Source organism: Lethenteron reissneri, chromosome 22 (genome assembly GCF_015708825.2).
Source record: "Lethenteron reissneri isolate LAM-NWPU_2019-01 chromosome 22, ASM1570882v1, whole genome shotgun sequence".
Taxonomy (NCBI): domain Eukaryota; kingdom Metazoa; phylum Chordata; class Hyperoartia; order Petromyzontiformes; family Petromyzontidae; genus Lethenteron; species Lethenteron reissneri.
In genome coordinates, this window is record NC_083800.1 from 11,687,321 (window position 1) to 11,708,026 (window position 20,706).

A 20,706-nucleotide genomic window follows, 5' to 3' on the forward strand; every position below is an offset into this window, starting at 1 on the left:
GATTCAGTGCTGATTAAACTTGGAGTAATTTCTAGAACATTCTATAACTTTCCAGTAATATAAATATTTTAGTATAAATACAGGGGCCTTAAGCCGACCAGTTCAGTTTAGTTCCAGCTGCCTCAGTGGATACATTTCTGCATTTTTCTGAGATGGCATCAAGAGGCTGCAAGCATCCAGCAGACGCATTTTGCTATGTCTGCGGCCAATTAATCAAGACAAGAGTGAAAAAGAACTGTGTGGAAGCATCTGCTAAGATGTGTGAGGCCTACAAGGCATTTTTCGGCATGCCTGTCGGGGATCAAGACAAACCCTGGGCACCTCATTTCACCTGCAAGCAATGCATAAACAATTGTTGTTTGGAATTTTATGTTATAAAATTTGTAAAAAAAAATTGTAAAAGTTTTTAATTTTCAAATGTTTTACAATTTTCAGTGTTATTGAAAAATGTTGCGAGAATTGTTTACACATTAGTCATGGGTGAAGTAAATACATTTTTTGCAGGATTGTACAGAGGGTAAAAGAGAGCCATGAAGTTCTCTATCCCAATAATTTGGCGGGAACCCACTGACCACTCAAGCAACTGCTACTTCTGCATGGTGGACCCTTCCAAACGTCGGACTGGCAGGAATGCACCTGCTATCACGTATCCGGACCTTCCTTCATCCATTGCCCCGGTGCCACACTCACATGAGCTACCCGTACCCACTCCTCCGAGGAGAGAGGGTCTTTAGAAGAGAGCAGCAAGTCATACAGCGAGGAAGACGTTGTAGATCCAGATGACAATTTCAGAGGTGGAGCTGAGGAAAGAAACCCATACTACCCCAACCAAAAAGACCTCAACGACTTTATCAGAGATCTTGGTCTCACCAAGTCCAATGCCGAGCTTTTGACGTCTAGGTTCAATCAGTGGAACTTGTTGGATAAAAGTGTAAAAGTCGCAGATCAGAGGAAGCGTCACCAACCTTTTTGCAGCTTCTTCACCCGTCAAGATGGGCTCTGCTTCTGCCACAATGTGACCAGTCTGTTCGAGGCAATCGGAATTGCCTGTAACCAGAATGAGTGGCGCCTCTTCATTGACAGCTCATCCAGGAGCCTCAAAGCCGTGCTGCTCCATCATGGTAACAAGTACCCGTCTCTTCCCCTGGCTCACTCGGTGCACCTCAAAGAGGATTACAACAGCATCAATACCTTGCCTTGAAGTATAATGAGTACGGCTGGGAGGTCATCGAAGACCTCAAAATGGTGTCATTCCTGATGGGTCTCCAAGGCGGTTTTACCAAGTTTATCTGCTATCTTTGCCTTTGGGACAGCAGGGACACCAAGGCGCACTACCACAGGCGGGACTGGCCACAGCGGACTGAGTTCTCTGTGGGGAGGAACAACGTCAATTGGGAGCCACTGGTGGACCCCCGGAAGGTGCTGATGCCACCACTGCACTTCAAATTGGGCCTTATGAAAAATTTGTCACAGCTGTAGATAAGGAGTCGGAAGCCTTCAAGTGCCTTCAAGACTTCTTCCCTAAGCTGTCTGAGGCAAAGGTCAAAGCCGGTGTCTCCGTCGGACGACAGATAAAGAAGATCCTGGAGTGCAATGAATTCCACAAGAAGCTCACTAGTAAGAAGAAAGCGGCTTGGAACAGCTTTGTCGCAGTGGTTCGTGGCTTCTTGGGCAATCATAAGGTCGAAAACTATGTGGAGCTGGTTAAGACTCTGGTTAAGAACTACGGCACAATGGGCTGTAGGATGTCCCTCAAAGTCCATATCCTTGAAGTCATCTTGATAAATTCAAGGAGAACATGGGAGCATACTCGGAGGAGCAAGGCGGGCGCTTTCACCACGATATACTGGACTTTAAATGCCGCTACCAAGGACAGTATAACGAGACAATGATGGGAGACTACTACATTTGGGGGCTGATTCGTGAAAGTAATTTACAGTATAATCGTGAATCTCGAAAAACTACTCACTTCTAAATTTTTTGTAGTCATTTTTGCATTACTTTAGTATAAATTCATGTTAATTTTGATTCACGTTTTTTCTGACTTTATGTGAACGAAAATACACAAATTCGCCAGTTTTCTCATTGAAAGTAGGTAAATTCCAAAATATCACTGTCCCGGTCACAAAAGCAAAGTTTGTGGGAACTAATAGCTATTTTCTATACTTTTTAGGTAAAGCAATTATGAAATAACACTTACTACCCAGGAACAAAAATTGTGTTCCATAGTGTAATATATGGGCATTGTTTTTGAAACTGATTGACCTATACCAGAGACATCCTTCTTCATGGCCTTGTCTCACCACCAGTGTTAGACAGAGAACACCAAAAGGCGAACAGTAACACCTGTTTTATTTCCATAAAGTGTAAAATCCATTCTTATTTTTAATCATTTTGGTTACGGCAAAAAGGTACCATTGATTTAAATGTATTTTCTGCAGGTGCTAGTAACATTTAATAGTTGGTTAATTGGAAACGTGTTTCTCCACGCTCATCACGAGGGCAAGTCCTCGGGCATACGATGACACATGTGTAATGAGCGACTTCCGCGACACGTCGTGTAGAGGGTACTTCTTATTTTATTCTTACATGGGCACAACACAGGCCAACGTCTCTATCGGCTACACACACGGCCGATCACTCGGCGAGGTTCCACCATCCACACTCGGCTACGCCGCTGGCTGGCGGCATGACCGATGATTGTGATGGAAGCCCGCAGGAGATGTTCCACGTGGCCGGACGACGGAGAGAGATGACGGCGAGTAGCGACGCAGTCCGGACCCAAGACTCCACACACGAACCCCGAGCCCTGGTCCGACCCTGCTTATATCTCCCCAGGCGCGGCTAGGCTCCGCTTCTGGCCACGCCCTATCGTGGAACCTTCGAGCAGGTTCCCGGAGCATCTCGGCCAACCCCGCCTATTACCTTTCCCCTCTCCCTTTCAGATTGGATGTTGTCTTAGCGGTGCCCGTACCCGTGCTTCCCTTTTCCAGCCAGCAGGTGTCATCCTGTCATTACACATGTACATTGGCACCCTATTTATGCATTTTGTTACAGTTTGAGCTCAGTGACCCTGATTGCATGTCAATGTTTGAAGGGAAGGCTACATATGTGTGAGTTGCATCGCTACAATGCCTGTAACAAAAAAAAAACAGCTGCCAGGGGCTCACTTCCACATTGCTCAGTGGACTTTATGCCATCTACACAATGTTTTCCATCACATGGCAGTGTCTTTAGTGGTTTGTTGATGTCCCCTTTTCGTTTTTTTTTTTAAGTAGCTGTGATGACACCTTGTCACGTGATAGTCACACGGACGCGACGACATGGACGCAACAATATTCACATGGAAGCACGGTGATGAGTACAGCCCTATGTGCAAAAAGCAGGAATCTAGTTGCTTGGGAGTCTAGATTCATATAAAATCCTGATTTCAATATCTCACTTGTGTCTCAGGATGGAATCGTAATGCAACCACGCATTATCATATATATTACATTACCATAACAGATAGTTTCGGGGTACATCAGTGGCGCAGTTGCAAGCAAACTGAGCTGGAAACCTGGCTTCCCGAGTTCGATTCTCGGCGACGGCTATATCGTTAGTGTCGAGCGATGTTTGAACCGGGGCTGCATCCCCATCCTACCTCCTTCACCAATTTGTACTCACCAGCATGGTGAAGCATGTTCAAAAACCCTCATGACCGACCAGGCATGGGGATGCTTGGAGTTTGAATTGACGAAGGGCTGTAAATTATTATTATTATTACTGTTATTACATAATGGATAGCTTAAAGGGCTGAGCCTCATCGGATCAGAGAAATAAGCCGGCAATTTCATTACCCTCCGTTCAAATGGCAAGTTATATAAATGACATTGATAGAGTAGAGCACCAGTTATTTCCTCATCAAATAAAGGGCATTGACAATTAAACCGAACAAAACTATATTCACCAGGTAAAGCCCACTGAGCTCTATAGCTCTTTCTCAGAAGCGACCTGGCTACAAATGATAACGAAGTGGCTTATCATCGTGTCGAAATGGGGAATAGCAGCAACATAAATAAAAAATATTTCCCCCTGACCACGAAGGAATGATCGTATGCCAGTGAAAAATGAGTACACACGTCTTTGTAGGATGAATTTTTCTGAAGTATTCGTGTGGAATTTAAAATCCCGTGCGTATTTATTCCTCCGCAGGGAGTTTGAGTAACGAGTGTGCAGGAAGGTGGAGGCTCCGCTGAAGGTGGGAAAACTGAGTAATTGAGAAGTGGATCGGGTCCCCGCATTTGCGGCACTGAAAGATCTCACAGAAAAGCCACGATGGGAGATATTGGTGTGGACAATTTAAGCCCGGACGGTTGAGCATTCACGATGAACCTCACCAGTGTGTGTGTGTCACGCATGTCATGCGAGTTTACATTGGGTCGAATGAAAACAGAGCCGGCGGCCTGAAACATAATGGGGTGATAGTACAAAACTACAGTAGACATCGGAGTGACTTCAGTTGTAACAAACACCAAAAAACAAATACAAAACAACGTATCAATGGGGGCTGCAGGCCATCAGCGGGGTAGCTTGGGGGTAGAGAGGTCAAAGGTCGGAAAAACAGAAACCTCCTGGCAAATAAGGGTGTGTCAACATGTATGTGTGCTTGGACAAGCAATTCTCAAAACACACGTTACGGACAGTTCAACCAAGAGGGGCGGTAAACAAAATATGTAATTATGCCGACACATTACATGGTGTGACAAAGCAGGATTTGTATCACAACTAAATTTACGAAAAATACGCTCCGAAAGAATCGTACATATTTAGGCTGCAAAGCAACATCATCTTCAGCCATGATAAATCCACTGCTGGATGAAGGCCTTCCCAAGCTGTTGCCATTTCGTGGTCCCTGCGATGTAACGGCCCATCTAGCACCTGGCCACAGGCTGAAATAAAAGGCCTGCATCATTTATAGCCACTCTTGCCGTATACTGGCGTATCAGACGGCATGCGATTTGCAACGTTGCGGCACTTTGTATGCATCTTCTGATTTATTGTGGCGACGTGTTCATTCTCGAGTTTGTTAGAAATGTTCACTCAAAGTGCACGTGCGTGATTTTTCGTACCGATGCAGTCACTGACTGCCGCGAATGTTATCACGGTTTACATTACAGTAGAGCTACAGGTACATTGGAAGCAATAGAAGTACTGAATATGAGTGGCCCATTTAAAGATCGAGATCAGCTCAAGTCTCCCGTGACTTCTGTGTGGCCACTCCCACTCTCGATCCGTCCCCTTCCCCCGCCCCCTGTGAAAACAGATGCTGCTTCGTGCAGCTCACTGCTGCTTGCTCCGTCCATCTCTATTCTCCTTATTTCCTCTCATCATCGTCTCTTCCCCAGCATCCTGGCCCGGCCCTTCCTTCTCCCTCTCCTCATACCCTTCCTGTACGGGCGTTCCTTCTTTCTCCCTGCTGCTCATCCTGGGCCATGCCTTGCTTGTCTTGGGAGCTTCAATCCCGGCAACACCCCCCTTGCCCTGTCAGCCCTTCTACACAACTGCCTCTACTCCCCTCCCCGAGTTGTTTTACTTCAATACAGGAGAATTGCTATGATCCTATTAATTTCAGGAGCTAAGGTCTGTAAAAAAAATCATAGTATCCGTGGCCCTCTTCTTTCAATTATTTTAATAATCTGCATTGTATCTCCCACTCCCCCCACCCCCCTCAAGTTCATTGCCGAACGGATTCCCATTAAGCGTGTTTATTCCCATGGATAAGTAGAGTAAAACCGTGGCTAACCCCGCGGAGAGTCGGGGCGACGACAATGGGCTCCCCACAGCCACGTATAAGAGGAGCTGTACTGTACTGAACACCAGTGGCGCATTCCACTCCGCCCATGGAGGTAGTCCATTTGGTAGGAATGGAAAATATTTTTTGCGCAGCCGTTCGAACGGCTTGTTTAGGGCATGGCCGTCGAAAAGGCTGGTTTGGGCATGGTGATGTGGAGACACTGTGGATGATGTGTCATTATTCGCAGAATACTTAGCATGTTTTTTTTATATTTTGCTAATGCGCTGCTGTCAAGCCAACTCGTGTAAGATGTGACCATTTCAATATTGTGCTGTAGTTCACAAGTAATCAATGTCATCTGTTTAATGCTGCATACGTAAATCCTTAAAGCTTTCAAAAAATCTATCTGGATTCAGGATTTAGGACAAGTTGTAACTTTTTGATTGCATGAAGTAAAAACCTTCACAAGGATGTGTAAACGGCCTTCAACTGATACCCCAACAAAGTGGTTTATCATGCGGAAATGTATAGCAGCAATCAAATACTCTAACCGCACGTTTCTACATGTGGAGGGAAAAAAGCAGAGGATCCGGAGAAAAATCCACATGACCATGGGGAGAGAGAGACACGGAAACTCCAGCTCATGTGCAAGTCCTTGGATGATAGCGCAAAATCTAGAGAGATGGTGGAGGCTTGGGAAACCTTCATCCAGTCGTGGAATTACCATGGATTATGATGATGCTGTTTACTATGCAGATGTCAATGCAAAAGCCTCAAAATAATTCCTAGTAAAAAAAACAGGCCAAAGTATTGTGTTGTTGAAAATACGTAAACGTCTATTTGTTTGGTGAAACGCGCAGATGTCTCCATTTGCAACAATGGGACACATTGCCAGTGCGGTTCTTTGGCTCATTTAGTCAAGAAGCGAATCTGGCCCTCAGCGTATTCTATACAATGTGACATTATTTTATAGTGTGGCTATATTATTTTAAACTACTTTATTTTTCAATGCATTAGGTCCAAAAAAAATTGCACGTAAAAAAAACCACCCATAGATAAGAATTTAGTTTTTATGAACGACAAAATAGAAAAGTGTCCATTGATACCAAAGCCGATAGCGATATCTAATATATCTGAACTGAGCCCCCACTTTTTCAACTTGCACCGAATCGCGAGTGGAGTATGGTCAAACAACGCCCATGACTGCCACCATATAAGGACATTATTCAATAGTACAATTTAGAAAAGCTGTGAATTATTATTATTTGAAAATTAGTTGAAAATTCAAGAGGAATAACGGTTATTTTGGTAATTGAGATAAATTCAACAAGACGGCATATGAAACCGTTAAACGTTCACAAACAAGAGGTCAGCAGTTCAACAATCACAAGGTGAGAGAGTTCAAGAGTGGCCAATGCGTTGTAGAGACTGGCTCAACATAGCAATGCGAAATTTCCACCACCAGCCCTGTAACCGTCAGCTGAAGATGAGCACATTCAAATGTCCACGTATAAGGACAGGGACACTTTGAGCGAACATTTCTCGCGACACAAACGCAAGGCATACTCTGAGAGTAAAATCGATGACGGCGGTGATAACGGGAACACGATGACAAGCGTGCGGAGAACCGGTACTCGAAAACTAACCTTGTGATGGCACGCGTGCATGCGGTGACCATGAAGCAACTGCAAACCACGACCCAGCCCCACCCGCCGTCAGGGGGCTTCGGGAAAGTTGCCTTGCTCATCATCGTTTCGGTGAGTTTGTGCTGCCTCCACTGTCCACCTGCAAAGCGTGCACATGGGCGCGTGGGGTGAGTGTGCGTGCGCTTACAGAAGTTGGTGCACGGCTTTGAACACAGCACCGCCGCTCTCAGTGACACGGTCAACTGCTTACAGGGAAAAGCGGTTAACCATTGGAGTCTCAAGTCAGCAAAAATGTATCACGGTGCGTGCGATTGCAGTATAGATCGCCGCTGCCCTTTGCACAGACCTGAACGAGGGTGTGTTAGCCTTGTTAACACGTTACCGCTGTTGTTGATCATTTACGGGGCGGGGGGAGGAAAGCCCCGATTATCGAGCTGTGTTGGAAATGCAAAGTTAAAAAAGAAACATAACCTTGGTTGAGTTTTGTGAATGGCAACACTGTGTGACGTAGTAGTATGTTATCATTTCTGTGGAATATAATTTTGTATTCAGAATTTTTAATGTGAGTCATTCAATGGATATGGTTTCATGAGGGTCGTTTAACTTATGACAGTTGGCAACATTGCTGAACACATTTTTTATCCTGCAGAAATGTTAAACGACAAATCTAGGGCACAGTGGGAGGAGAGTGAGTGTTGGAAGGTTATGGGACAGTTCGATTTGTGTCTAATGAGATTTTCAGCAGTTGAGCAAACTTAAAGATTCACCCCAAAATCGTTGTCATTCCAAATCAGCAGGTTTTTTCCATCCTGCAAGGACTGCTGAAAGGGCTTCCACGAGATGGGAGTTCTTTGGAGTTTCTACAGAGGGTGTTTTTGTCTTTCTCTTCCACACCGGCCAAACGTGAGGTGGGATTACCCACACTTTACCCCACCGATCGACTCATTGTGGTATGCTAATTTTCAACCATTTGTGTCGGAAAATAGAACTGGTGACCTCTCGATTGCAGGTCCAGTTTGCGGTGACACAACAGCAGTCTCATAAGTGAGTGTTTACTGTGCCACAAGGCTGGCAATTAAGTTTCATTCAGGGCCATGTGCAGCTACAGTGAAACGTTTATGGGACCTCCCTTGTCAATATAAAAATATAGGAATATGTTTTACACTTTCTGGCAATAAAACAGGTGTTACGATGTTAAAACACCAAACTGAAACCTTTTGCAAGGAATCATGTCTGCATTAACAACACAGACTTGTGGTGAACATGCAAACAAAATACATGCTCTGGTAGTATATGCATTATAGTATACGCATTGAAAACTGTCAGTTAAATCTGACCCTGGCCTTTCTTCGTAGGCTATATGCATTATTATTGACTGCCTGATGTGGTGTGGGTAACATCAGCCTTGATAAAAAAAAGCCCAGAATTCTTAGCATGTAGGATCCTGGCTGCTATTGGCCCGAGTGATAATAATTCTCGCATCAAAAGCCTGTATGGGATAAATATTTTTGCGTGCGTGATTTTTGCCAGCCACACTTTGTGTAGGGGGATCAATAATGTTGTGGTGTGTGTACTGCGCAATGGCCACAGTGACCCGGGTTTTATTTATGGACATGCATTAGAGACAAGCGGTAAACTGAACCTGGCCTGAGCCTCCCCTCGGTTGACTCAGCCTAAAATGAGTACCTGGTGCGGTGTGTAAAAATATCTGCTAGGGAGACAACGGCGGCCAGGCGTGGTGCTGGCCACCCACTTCCTCGTGTGCCGTATCGGCCTTCTTAAGTGCTCGCTAACAGCACTTGCCTCAAAAGGCTGATGATGTTATATGGGGGATGTTTGTTTGTGAGATGATTCGTTTCAGAATTAAATACTAATTGTTGTTGATTGTTGGAAAACACAACATGCATCAATGGAACAGAAAGGAAAATTACGTGGCAAGTTCATCTGGCCTTCGCAGCAACAAGGAGAAAATCTGAGCCAATTCAAATGTACAACAGTGTAGTAATACCAGCATAGATCTCTTGTGAACAGACCTCAGACTTACATCAATAAGACAGGTGGACTGCTGATCTCTTCTAGAGGCCTGATGTTCCCCAACGATCAGATGCAGAGGTGGAAATTGTCAGAGATAGCTATTGGAGAACCTGTGGGAGACATGTAGTCAATGAGAAACTGGTCAGCATTTCATCTTGACAATGGCAGCCATCAATATTTCCACATACATACTTTAATACACAGGCCTTAGGAAATCTACTGCCGATAATTGGGCTTTCGATTTAAAGCTTTCGTGACTGCAGGGTTTCATATTCTTGGTTCTTTCGGTAAAGTCACGTAGAAGGGAAATAATAAAATAATAAAACATAATAAAATAATTCTCACAACGTTTCGGCCACAACGCAAGCATCCGTCCTCAGGTGAATGACGCTGTCTTTCTGAAAGACCTGTTCCTCACCAGAGGACGGCTGCTTGCGTTGTGGCCGAAACGTCGTGAGAATTGTATTTTATTATGTTTTATTTTTATTATTTTAGCATTTCCCTTCTACGTGACTTTACCGAAAGAACCAAGAAGCGTCAATCCAATATTTTCATTCTCAAAAGAGTTGGAAATCTGCCAAATAAAATGCAGAACCAAATTTATTGTGACGGTTTTGTGTGTGTGTGCAGTCATTGGTGACTCGGGTTGAGACCACTAACTCACTACATCCCAGAATCCATTTTAATCACAGTTGGTGGGCCTGTATTCAATGCCTAAGATCTAAGTGGTACCAGGTCAGTGCTGGTCCCTCAATGTGCCAGGTAACCTGAATTACAGTGTCTTGCAATTGTTTAAATTGGGTGCTTGCTGAAATGCAGGGCCTCTGCTTTTTAGGTACAGCTTGTGTGTTTAGAATGCCTCGAGTAGAAAAGTGGACAGCAAGCGACTTTCTGCGTGGGATATTTTTGCTTTGATCGCTGTACAGTCATTTGTGTAGTTTTAACACATACTAGCCAAAGGGCCTACACACCCACACATGGCAAATGCCAAATGTCAAAAAGTCATCGCTGAGAATGGGTGATAATTAATAGGCGGTGTTGAAACCAAAGTTATGCAACCGGTTTATGAAACATGATCGTGTTTTTGAAATACAGTGTATAATTGATGGATAACTTGTCTAGTCGTGGCCTCTAGCCAATGGCGTGGTGTCATTCCTGCACATATCCTACCCATGTCTTACCCAATCACATCCACAACGCTCGGCTGTTACGTCTCTCTTCAAAATCCCCAGCGGCAATCCATGTCAGACAGCTGTGCGTAACTATTTTATTTAACAGAAAGTGACCTGTCCACACATGATAGCTCATCGAAGTGGCCTATATTATTACGTGTGGGCAATTCGATAGAAACAGCTAAATCATCTAAATGCGTTTTGTGTCTCATGGCGAAGGCAAAACCGAAGGAACCCGGAGAAAAATACACGTGACCACAATAGTGAGAGAGAACACGTGGACTCCAAATATACCAACAGACATTGTCAAGGTCTGGAACCGAAGGCAAGGGAGATAACCTCTCTTCGCCACCCCTAAATCACACTGTGCAGTATATATAGCAATGAAGTCAATTGCATTACAAGTCACATGATAACCTCAGCAAATGAATCATCCTCGCCACTTGGAATAACAATGACCCCTTTTCTCCCACACCAATCCACACAATGCTGCTGTGTGTGCGTTGTCACAAAAACAAGGTCCACATTCCCATGCGTTTTTTCAGCATTGCCAATCGTCAACAACCACTACTGACCCTGAGCCAGTGGCCAATATTTTACATCCTCATGGGGTGGTTGGGACTAATCTGTCAGAAAAAACAAATACGGTTGACTTCTTGCCCAAGTGGTATTCCAAGTCTTGCCCATAAACAATTCGAACACATTGTTCAACCGAGGAAATACCTTTCTATCCTAAAGGTCTTCATTTATAATGCACACTTTTTAACGTAACTATCCCTCCACGCATTGCTCAGTGACAGTAAACTTACTTTTAGCTTTACTTATTAAACAGTGTAACTTTTTATTTTCTTGGTTCTTTCGGTAAAGTCACGTAGAAGGGAAGTAAGAACCAAGAATATGAATCCCTGCAGTCACGAAAGCTTTAAATCGAAGTGTAACTTTTACCAAACGATGTTGGCGAGATATTAACTACCTCGCCTGGTATGAAGGAGTTTGAGCCCGACCCTGACGCCTGTATACACGTATTTGGAGTTTGCATGTACTCATGGTCGTGTGGATTCTTCTCCAGTTCCTCCGGTTTTTCCCTCCACATTTAGAATCCACGTGCATTTAGAGCAGTGGTTCTTAATTTGGGGTGCACACACCCCATGGGGATGCGAGACATGGCAAAATTTATTAAAAAGGTAAATCATCACAACACATATTCAGATTCCAAAGAACACAGGATGAGATGTTATTATCCTTTGTGCAAGCACTTCCAAGAGTTCATGAACAGTGAGCCTGGTGAAATTTGGGGAGCGCATCGTCAGTAGTGAACCTTTGGGTCCTAGGGTGTTTCGGCCTTTCATACTATACACCCTCCCCAAAGGCGGCCAGCGACAGGGTGATCAATCCTACGCTTGCGTCCCATTCCCAATTAGTCATAGGAGTTGCCTTGTTGTTGGTAGCCAACATCCCATGGGACTATGCATGGCAGGGGCGTCCTCCTCCCTGAGTCAAGCATTGTTGACTGCATACCTCCTGGCCCTCTCACTTTGGGGCCCAGCTGGGGTCTTTCCTCTTCATCCAGAGCCACTGACTGCTGCCTTCTGCCGCCTCCGATACAGCTTTGATTGCCGAACGCTGGCTCTGGCCCTTAATTCCCAGGTCTCTAAGCAGTCTGGTTGTAGATGTTGCCACACAAATTAAGCACGGGCACATAAGTACAACTATGTTTCATCAAACCCTGTATATTATTACCATACATTGTTGTTTCAGGATTGAGAATGAAAGGGATGCAAGGCTGTAGTAAAGGTTAAAAACCACTGATTTCGAGTATTTGGCTGTGATACATTTTCACGTGATGATAAGCCACTTCGTTGAACTATCATTTGTGACAGCCAGGTCGCTTCTGAAAAATAACTACATAGCCCAGTGGGCCTTATCTGGGAAGATAGAAAAAAATGCTTCCTAAAAAATTGTTTTAGTTTCGTTTAAGTCAAAAACTGAATTTCATTCGATAAGAGGAGCAGAATACCTTACCTTTTAATCATAGAGCCATCTTGGCAGAATACAGAGGAAGGTGTTTCCTGAAGACCATCCTGCTGAAACTTGAGGATCTTCCTGAAAGAAATGGAACACACTGAGTCAGCCTAGGGGAGACCAGGGACAGGATGAGATGCCACATGCCACCGATATTCATAGCGTACTCTATCATGATTGTAGTAGAGTACACTAATCACAGCTCTATTCTATTCTTGCATATGGTAATATGTGCAGGACCTAAATGCCAATGTTGAGGTCTCTTAGCCATGGGTGGCCTATAGGAGAGAGTTGGTGTAGTTTTGATATTCCTCTGTTAAAGGAGCACAGACTCCAATGGTTTACTACATGGCCCATAGTTTGGGTTGCATGGATATCACTGTGGTCACTATTGCCACCACACACAGACTCCTGGCTCAGCCCTACAGACTAGGTAAGTGCTGCATACCTACATAGACATATATATATGCATATACACATACTCACAAATACAATGATCTGCCATTCACAACAAAGATTGTAGGCCCCCATTTGTTAGCTATGTAAGCGTGTAGGTGTAAGTGATGTTACAATGATAAAGATCTCCCATGTAGCCTTTAACAGACTGGTGGGGCAAGTGCTGTTCATTGCACACCACGGACCAGGAGATCATAAGAATGCAGCACCACTAAACATCCAAGGGGCCAGAAATTGTTTGTGAACCTCATTCTGACCTAGAAGCTACAAGTATTCCAACTGGACTCTGAGGCAACATGTGATGGAATGAGTCTGAAAGACAAATTGAAGCTCGCACTCAAGACTCAGATACGGCTAAGTGATACCAAACTGAAACTTTACTCCGCAGAGCTGACAAAGTCCTTGGGCCTTTTCAAGACAGAGTGTCTCATACGTGGATAAATGTAGAATGCCTGAGTTTGAAATCATAGAAGTCAATCAGAAACCGCCGCTGCCTGGTTCAACATGCGAGCACCTGGAACTCATCCGGTTCACCATCCCAGTTGAGCCGAACAAGGTGGATAACCAGGGAAATGGGCCCCTGACCATCAGCAGCTGATCAGTGCCTGTGAAGATGTGTTCAGTAGGCCAATGGAATCCATTCCAGGGGATGTCCATATTGAACTCGATCCAAGCATTCCACCATGTAGAATGTGCCCCGTGCAGAGTGCCAATTGCCGTCAAGCCAGAGGTAAAGGCACAGCTGGACAAGCACGATGGCCACATCACATCGGATGGCCACATCACATCGGTGAAAGAGCTAACCGACTGGTTAAACATGATGATTGTGAACAAGCCAGAAAAGCTGCGGATCTGTTGAGATCTGAAGTGCCTGAACCAAACACCGCGGAGATCTCATGACATCATCCCCAAAACACGAAGACGTGTTGTACAAAGCTACCCAAAGCACAGTGTTCATGCTTGTTGACGCACGTGAAGCATTCTTGAAATGCAAATGAGATGAAGAGACGCAAATTAAGCTGCAAAACAACCTTCTTGACCCCCTAGGGCAGGAAGCGATGACTCCAAACTACTGTTTGGTGTCTCCGTGCAACCAGGGGTAGTGTATCAGCGCAAGCAGCATGAGCTCTTGGCTGGGTTCAGCAGAGTTATGCCAATATTTTACCAGGTAAGGCCCACTGAGCTATGTAACTCTTTTTCAGAAGCGACCTGGCCAAAAATGACAGCTCCACAAAGTGGCTTATCGTGTGGAAATGTATAGCAGCCAAATACTCTAATCGCATGTTGATTCTAAATGTGGAGGGGAAAACTGGTGAACCCGAAGAAAAATCCACACGACCATGAGGAGGACATGCAAACTCCAAATATATAGGTGTAAGGGTCAGGATCAAACCCACGACCTCCTGTATAACAGGCAAAGTATTTAACATCTCGCCACCATGGCGCCAATAGCAGATGACATTCTCACTATTGGATGCAGGGATATGGACGATGAAGCAGAGTGTGACTACGATAATGAGCTCCAAACACTCAATGATCGAGGCAGGCAAGCGATGCTAAAGCTGAGCATGAACGAGCTGCAATTCGCGGTGAAGGAAGTCAACTTTCCTGGACACATTCTGTCCTCATAAGGCTTGAAAGCTGACCTGGACAATATCAGAGCTAGTGTGGAGATGCCAGAACCCATTTATGTGAAATTAGTGCAGCGATTCATTGAGTTCGTGAACTACCTAGCCAAGTTCATGCCACACCTCTCCAGAGGTGCGTGAACCCGTTGAGAAGGCTCCTGGACAAGGATGCAGTCTGGCACTGGCTTCCGTAGCATGATAAAGCAGCGCAGGAAATGAAGCACCTGGTCACAGTTATGCCAGTGTTAAAGCACTACAATCCTACAAAGCCCGTCACAATAAAGAGCGACTCAAGCACAGTGGCCTTGGATGCTGACTTATTGAAGAAGAACAGCCCATCGCTTTCCCATCAAGGGCACTGACCCCAACTGAACAGAACTATGCAAAGACTGAAAAGCAATGCCAACGTATAGTGGTCACCGGCCAGCAATTGTCTACAAACCAGGCCCGGAGATCTACATCAGCGACACATGCTCAGCAGAACAACAGGAGCAGACGGGATGTCCATAGACGTGTGTGAGCCACACACAATTTGAAGCACACAGCAAGAGCGAAATGACAGGGCGTTGATCAATCAGGCGGAGCACGTGAATGTCAAGAAACCGGCGGCTTTGCCAGATCGTGCGGCACACTGCGAGAGGTGAAGGTCTGAAAGCACTGAAGTCCGTTGTTCTGAATTGATGGCCAGGGGCAATAGATGACACGCCTCGTTTTCAGAAAATATTGGTTCTTCTGAGACAAATAACCATACAGATTGGGATTCTGTACAAAGAATTAGCATACACAAGTCACTGCGGCCAGAGACTTGAGCACGTATACATTTGAGCCAGGTTGGAGACGCATGCTAAAGGTGGGCACGGGACACCCTGTGCTGGCCAAACACGCAAGGTGAGATCACAGACTTTTCCAGAAACTGTTCTAACCTGCATCAAGTATGCACATGTGCAGCAGAAAGAAACACGATGTCGCACGGGATACCAACACGGTTCTGGCAGATCGTCAGCATTGAGTCATTCAATGACGTCAGCTGAGATTATCTGCCAACTGTCAACCACCACCACAGACTTCTGGGAAATTAAGTTGCTGCCGGACTTGTCTGTCGAGACGACGGTTAAGCGGGGCAAGGCGCGGCGCAGTCGGAGTGCCGCTGCCAGCCGGAGCGAGTAAATCACGGACAATGGACCCCAAGTTGCGTGCCATGGAATGAGAGTTTGAGCACCGTCACCTCATCCCCACACCACCCGCAGGCAAATGGCACAGCTGAAACCGCGGTCGAGATAGTGAAGAGCCTGAGAGCAATAAAACTTACAGTGAGGGTGAAGACCCATGGAAAGCCATCTTTCATTGGAAGAACGCGCCAACAGAAGGAATCCATAGCAGCCTAGCAGAGCACCTGTCGTCTAGGGGGCTGAAGACATCGTTACCAGTGGCTAACAAATTTCACGACCCCTGTGTGGTGTGGTACCAGATGGTACCAGAGAAGCCACAGCAGAGGAAGCAAACTGCCAAAGCAGCATACAATATATCTGCCAAAGACCTACCTGAGCTAAATATTGGTGATCCCATCTGCACGAAGTCACCGCCCAGAGATAGAACAGGCCGTTGGAAACTGGGTGGCTGTGTGAGGAGAGCTGCACTGCACTCGTACCTTGCGGATGTCGACGGAGCTCTCCACCGTCACGACCGGGTCGCTCTGCGCATGGCAGAGGGGCCAGCTATGCAGGACTTTTGTGAGCCAGGCCACGTGCACGAGGCCAGCGGAGGTGGCACGCGGGACCCGTGCCAAGCCGGGAGAGCGGAGGATTTTCAGCAGACTTGCCGGAGAGCGGTAACCACGAGGAAGCGACCACACCGGTCAGCATCCGAGCGCCCAGTCTGCCAACCTGGAGAGATTCTGGCAGCCAGCCCATCAACGGCCGCACAAAGGTGTCCTGTTTATTCGCGTAGCGGACAACTTTCAGAGCCACCGGAGTGGCTTGATCTCTAAGAACTCATCACGTTGGACTTCGTAGGAAGGACATTTCATTGAGTGCTAAATTCGACTGTTTAATAGGAATTGTTCTCGAAAAGTTGACTTGTCCTGAAATCTTCGAAATGTTTGTTTAGTGACTGTTTGATCCGTTGTTTTAATTTAAATGGTTGTGTTCATTTGAAAAAGGGGAGATGTTTCAGGAAGTCATATCACGTCAAGGTATTATAAGATTGTCATCGTTCATAAGATGTTTTTTGGTCAGATCGCATGAATATGAACGTGTCGTTAACCCACCACCACCTGGCACAGCCAATTAGTAAGGTTTGTCACGTAAACAAAACATGCCAATTCGTTACTAGTTTAGCACACCAGTGTGTTTTGCAGAGTAAAGCCACAACATTTACATTTTCAGTACCATGACGTTTCGCCAGTAATTACAACCAGCCTCATCAGGCGACAGCCAGAGTTGTGGAGAAATTCTCCAGTTTGTGTCTTAAATAGAGGGATGTGATGTCGTCACTTGCGAGCCAAGCAGGTGCAAAGGCTAGAGGGGGGGTTAATGTACGCTATGAATTACAATAGATATTCATTACCGGTTGGGTTATTCATGGGGCAATCAACATAAATTTTGCATGCCCACCCACCATGCATGTAGATCCTGCCATTTTGGGGCGAAAGAAATCGCAATACTTGCTCACATGCATAACAGGTTGCTATAGCTGTCGTCGTGTTGCATGCCTTCATTGGCGCTAAACATTAAAGCTGAGACTTGAGTGTGGTGTTGTTAATCTCTCATGCATCTAGAACACTGTTGGCGAGAATCTATTGAGGCTGGCTCGATAAACAAGGGGGCGGTGTGGACAGAACCACACCTGGCTACCCTTTGTCTCGTACATCTCGAACCAGACTTGATTCTGGTGTCGTTAATATCTCATTCATCTAGAACACTGTTGGCGAGGATCTACTGAAGCCGGATCGATGAAGGGTAGCTAGATGTGGCCAAACCCACATGTGTCTACCCTCCGTCCCTCCGGTGTTGATTGTGGTACACACGTACACGGGATATTCGTTTAATCTGACGGAAGGGAAGTCCCAGGCCCAATTCAAATTTCCTCACCACTGATGTCGGCTGTGGCCAGGAATTGAACTCAGTTTGCCCGGTTCTGAACGCAGTCTACTGACCACTACACTGCCACTACCTACAAAGTGATATTTCAGGCATTAAGTCCTGGCATCAGATTTTCATTACAGTGGTGTAAATTTGACCTCACTAAAAAAAAATCCACTTACCTTCTATCTCTGCATGGATTTAAAAAGTTGTACAATACAAAAAACTGAAGGTAATTGTTTTTAATTAAATTGAAAACTAAAAATATATACAGCGGGCATCCTCACAGCCGTGACACTGTATCTATCACGTTAGGATTCCACTTCACTGCGCCATTCGGTGGGGAAAGGTAACGGCAATAATGCTCCAATTAATATAGGCGCTGCGTGATGCCTGGTGTCTCTGATTCTGGATGTCGTCCACGCAACCTGCGTACACAATCCTGACACTCTTGGCATCAGCAGCCGCAGAGAGGGCATCCTCACAATCAACACGGATCGTTGGCCCACACATCTGGGCAACGTTGTTTGTCCAACGGGTTTCAACCGCATGACGGATGCCAACGTTTCCTCAACGTTGGCATATTTGCTGGCTTTAGCGCAAAAAATAAAAATAAAACATCCCAACATAAGCTGCAGGGAGAGATGCTGCTTTGTTAGCACATGCCCGAAGCGCTATAACGCGAAGCTAAATGCTTCCGCGTGTTTAGAGCTGTACAGTATGTGCATGCAGTCCCAGGACCAAATCACCTGGAATATGCTGTCCGTGGTGCATCGTTCTCGGGACAGGCGATTGCCATGCATAACAGGTTGCTATAGGCTGCGGGGCAGCGGACGGCAATAGAGCGAAGATACAGTACGTCCATGCTCTCGCATCTACACTCCCTGCCTTCGTTGACTATAATTGTGAATAAATCTTCTTGGTTCTTTCGGTAAAGTCACGTAGAAGGGAAATAATAAAATTAAACATAATAAAATTCTCACGACGTTTCGGCCACAACGCAAGCAGCCGAAACGTGAGAATTTTATAATGTTTTATTTTTATTATTTCCCTTCAACGTGACTTTACCGAAAGAACCAAGAATATGAATCCCTGCAGTCACGAAAGCTTTAAATCGAAACAGAATGGTGAAGTATGGTCAAAATAATCCCCACGATCTGCAACGGTGTGGAGAGGCCCTCATCCAGCAGTGGATGAATGCACATGCGTTACATGTGTGTTTTGCACGTGTGTGTGTGTATTATATGATGTACCGTACTTAAGAGCGCAACACCTAATGCACAGCCAAAAGCAAAGTATGCATATTCCAGTAGTGACAACGTACAACATCATAGAAATATGAGAATAGATTTCGATTTAAAGCTTTCGTGACTGCAGGGATTCATCTTCTTGGTTCTTTCGGTAAAGTCACGTAGAAGGGAAGTAACAAAATAATAAAAATAAAACATAACAAAACAATTCTCACGACGTTTCGGCCACAACGCAAGCAGCCGTCCTCAGGCGAAGAATGAAGCACCACCAAGCTTAAATATACGCTCCAAGCTTGGTGGTGCTTCATTCTTCGCCTGAGGACGGCTGCTTGCGTTGTGGCCGAAACGTCGTGAGAATTGTTTTGTTATGTTTTATTTTTATTATTATGAGAATAGAGTTAAGAGATTTCATAAAACAGACATTTCAGCTGAAATTGCTGCACTACAATAATGCCAAGACAGCATCAAAAGGAACAGCAATTTGCACACGCTCATTCAAACAAATAACCAACAAATTGGCATTACAGTACATATGTACAGGTGTAAAAAAACAACAATACGACTACACACAAAATGTGTTTTCTACTCGTGGAGTCTACAGCATGTGTACACAAAGACAAAGATCCCCCAGCATTGCCCACGGAAGACTCTTGCGTTGAGTGCTGTTAGCGAAAACACACGCGCAAACCACGTCCACATGGGGTCACTTGGTGAGACACAGGACAGGCGGGGCAATACGCGTGAGCAATAACCCGCGCAGAGTTATACGGGTCCAGTGTTCGATCGCACCCAAACCCACAAGCCTCCCTTCACCAAGCACGCCATCTCACTCACCATCGCGTACACCATCGGAGATGTTTGCAACGGCAAGGCAGCCCTGCAAGCCGGAGAAGATGAAGAGACAAAGTCACGGTCCGACGTTCGCTAGAGCCGGAAGAAATTGGTGCGGTCCGCTCGCTTGACCCCGACGCCACCACCACCACCACACACCACTACCACACACCACCACCCACACACACCACCACCACACACACACACAACGGCACCGTTAGAAAGACTGCAGTCAGCAGCAAGCAAGCAGCAGCAGTGTGAGTGAGCCAGCAGCCGTGACGGCCAAGGTTTTAACTTGCCCCAGTGGTTTGTGTTTGCTGCTTCTCGTCCTGCCCCCCTCTCCCTTCCTCCCTCAACTCCCCCTCCCATCGCACCACCGCTGGTACCAGCCCACAATCGTCCCGCCCCATGAATGAAAGCATCGAAACCCTCTTCCCCCCCTACCCCTCTCTTACCTTGTCAATTACCAGCGACAAATCCCGTGCCATGCCTGCAAGGGAGCCACTTCACTGCGTTATACAATGACCCGGTAATAAAGCGTCGCCCCGCGAGGTCGCACGTACAGTCGTAGTGCTATTACCTATGTGGTGGGCATTGTTAAAACGTCACTTGTGCCGAGCGCATTCCTCTTTTGTTTGCGTTTGCAATGATCCACATTCTGAGCACGCGCCTTTCCCATCGATGAAATTCTGGCGCGCGGGGTTCCGTTTGCTCGATTAAAACACGTCGTTTGATGCACCTAATATACATCGATACGTATTGAAAACAATAACCGAACATCGGAATTCTATTGAGAAAGTTTAATCGTTAT

At 45.7% G+C, this 20,706-nt stretch overlaps 1 protein-coding gene across 6 annotated transcripts in view; it reads right to left on the bottom strand.

The window, feature by feature from the left end:
* Positions 1-20,470, bottom strand: part of SLC16A9 (solute carrier family 16 member 9) — a 35,231-nt gene extending 14,761 nt beyond the window's left edge. The window contains exons 1-7 of one of the 6 annotated variants that reach the window (XM_061556573.1): positions 20,351-20,470; positions 19,899-19,941; positions 16,383-16,628; positions 12,651-12,731; positions 9,467-9,566; positions 7,769-7,856; positions 7,423-7,561 (exon numbers count right to left, since the gene is read on the bottom strand). In XM_061556573.1, coding sequence (XP_061412557.1) covers positions 7,423-7,561; positions 7,769-7,820 — 191 coding nt within the window. In that variant the 5' untranslated portion in view covers positions 7,821-7,856; positions 9,467-9,566; positions 12,651-12,731; ... (1 more) ...; positions 19,899-19,941; positions 20,351-20,470. Of the gene's footprint in view, positions 1-965; positions 1,163-7,422; positions 7,562-7,768; positions 7,857-9,466; positions 9,567-12,650; positions 12,732-16,382; positions 16,629-19,898; positions 20,318-20,350 lie in introns of those variants that run through there. The other 5 variants (XM_061556572.1, XM_061556571.1, XM_061556576.1 and 2 more) reach the window with 5 other exon arrangements.
* Positions 20,471-20,706: the final 236 nt, after the last annotated feature.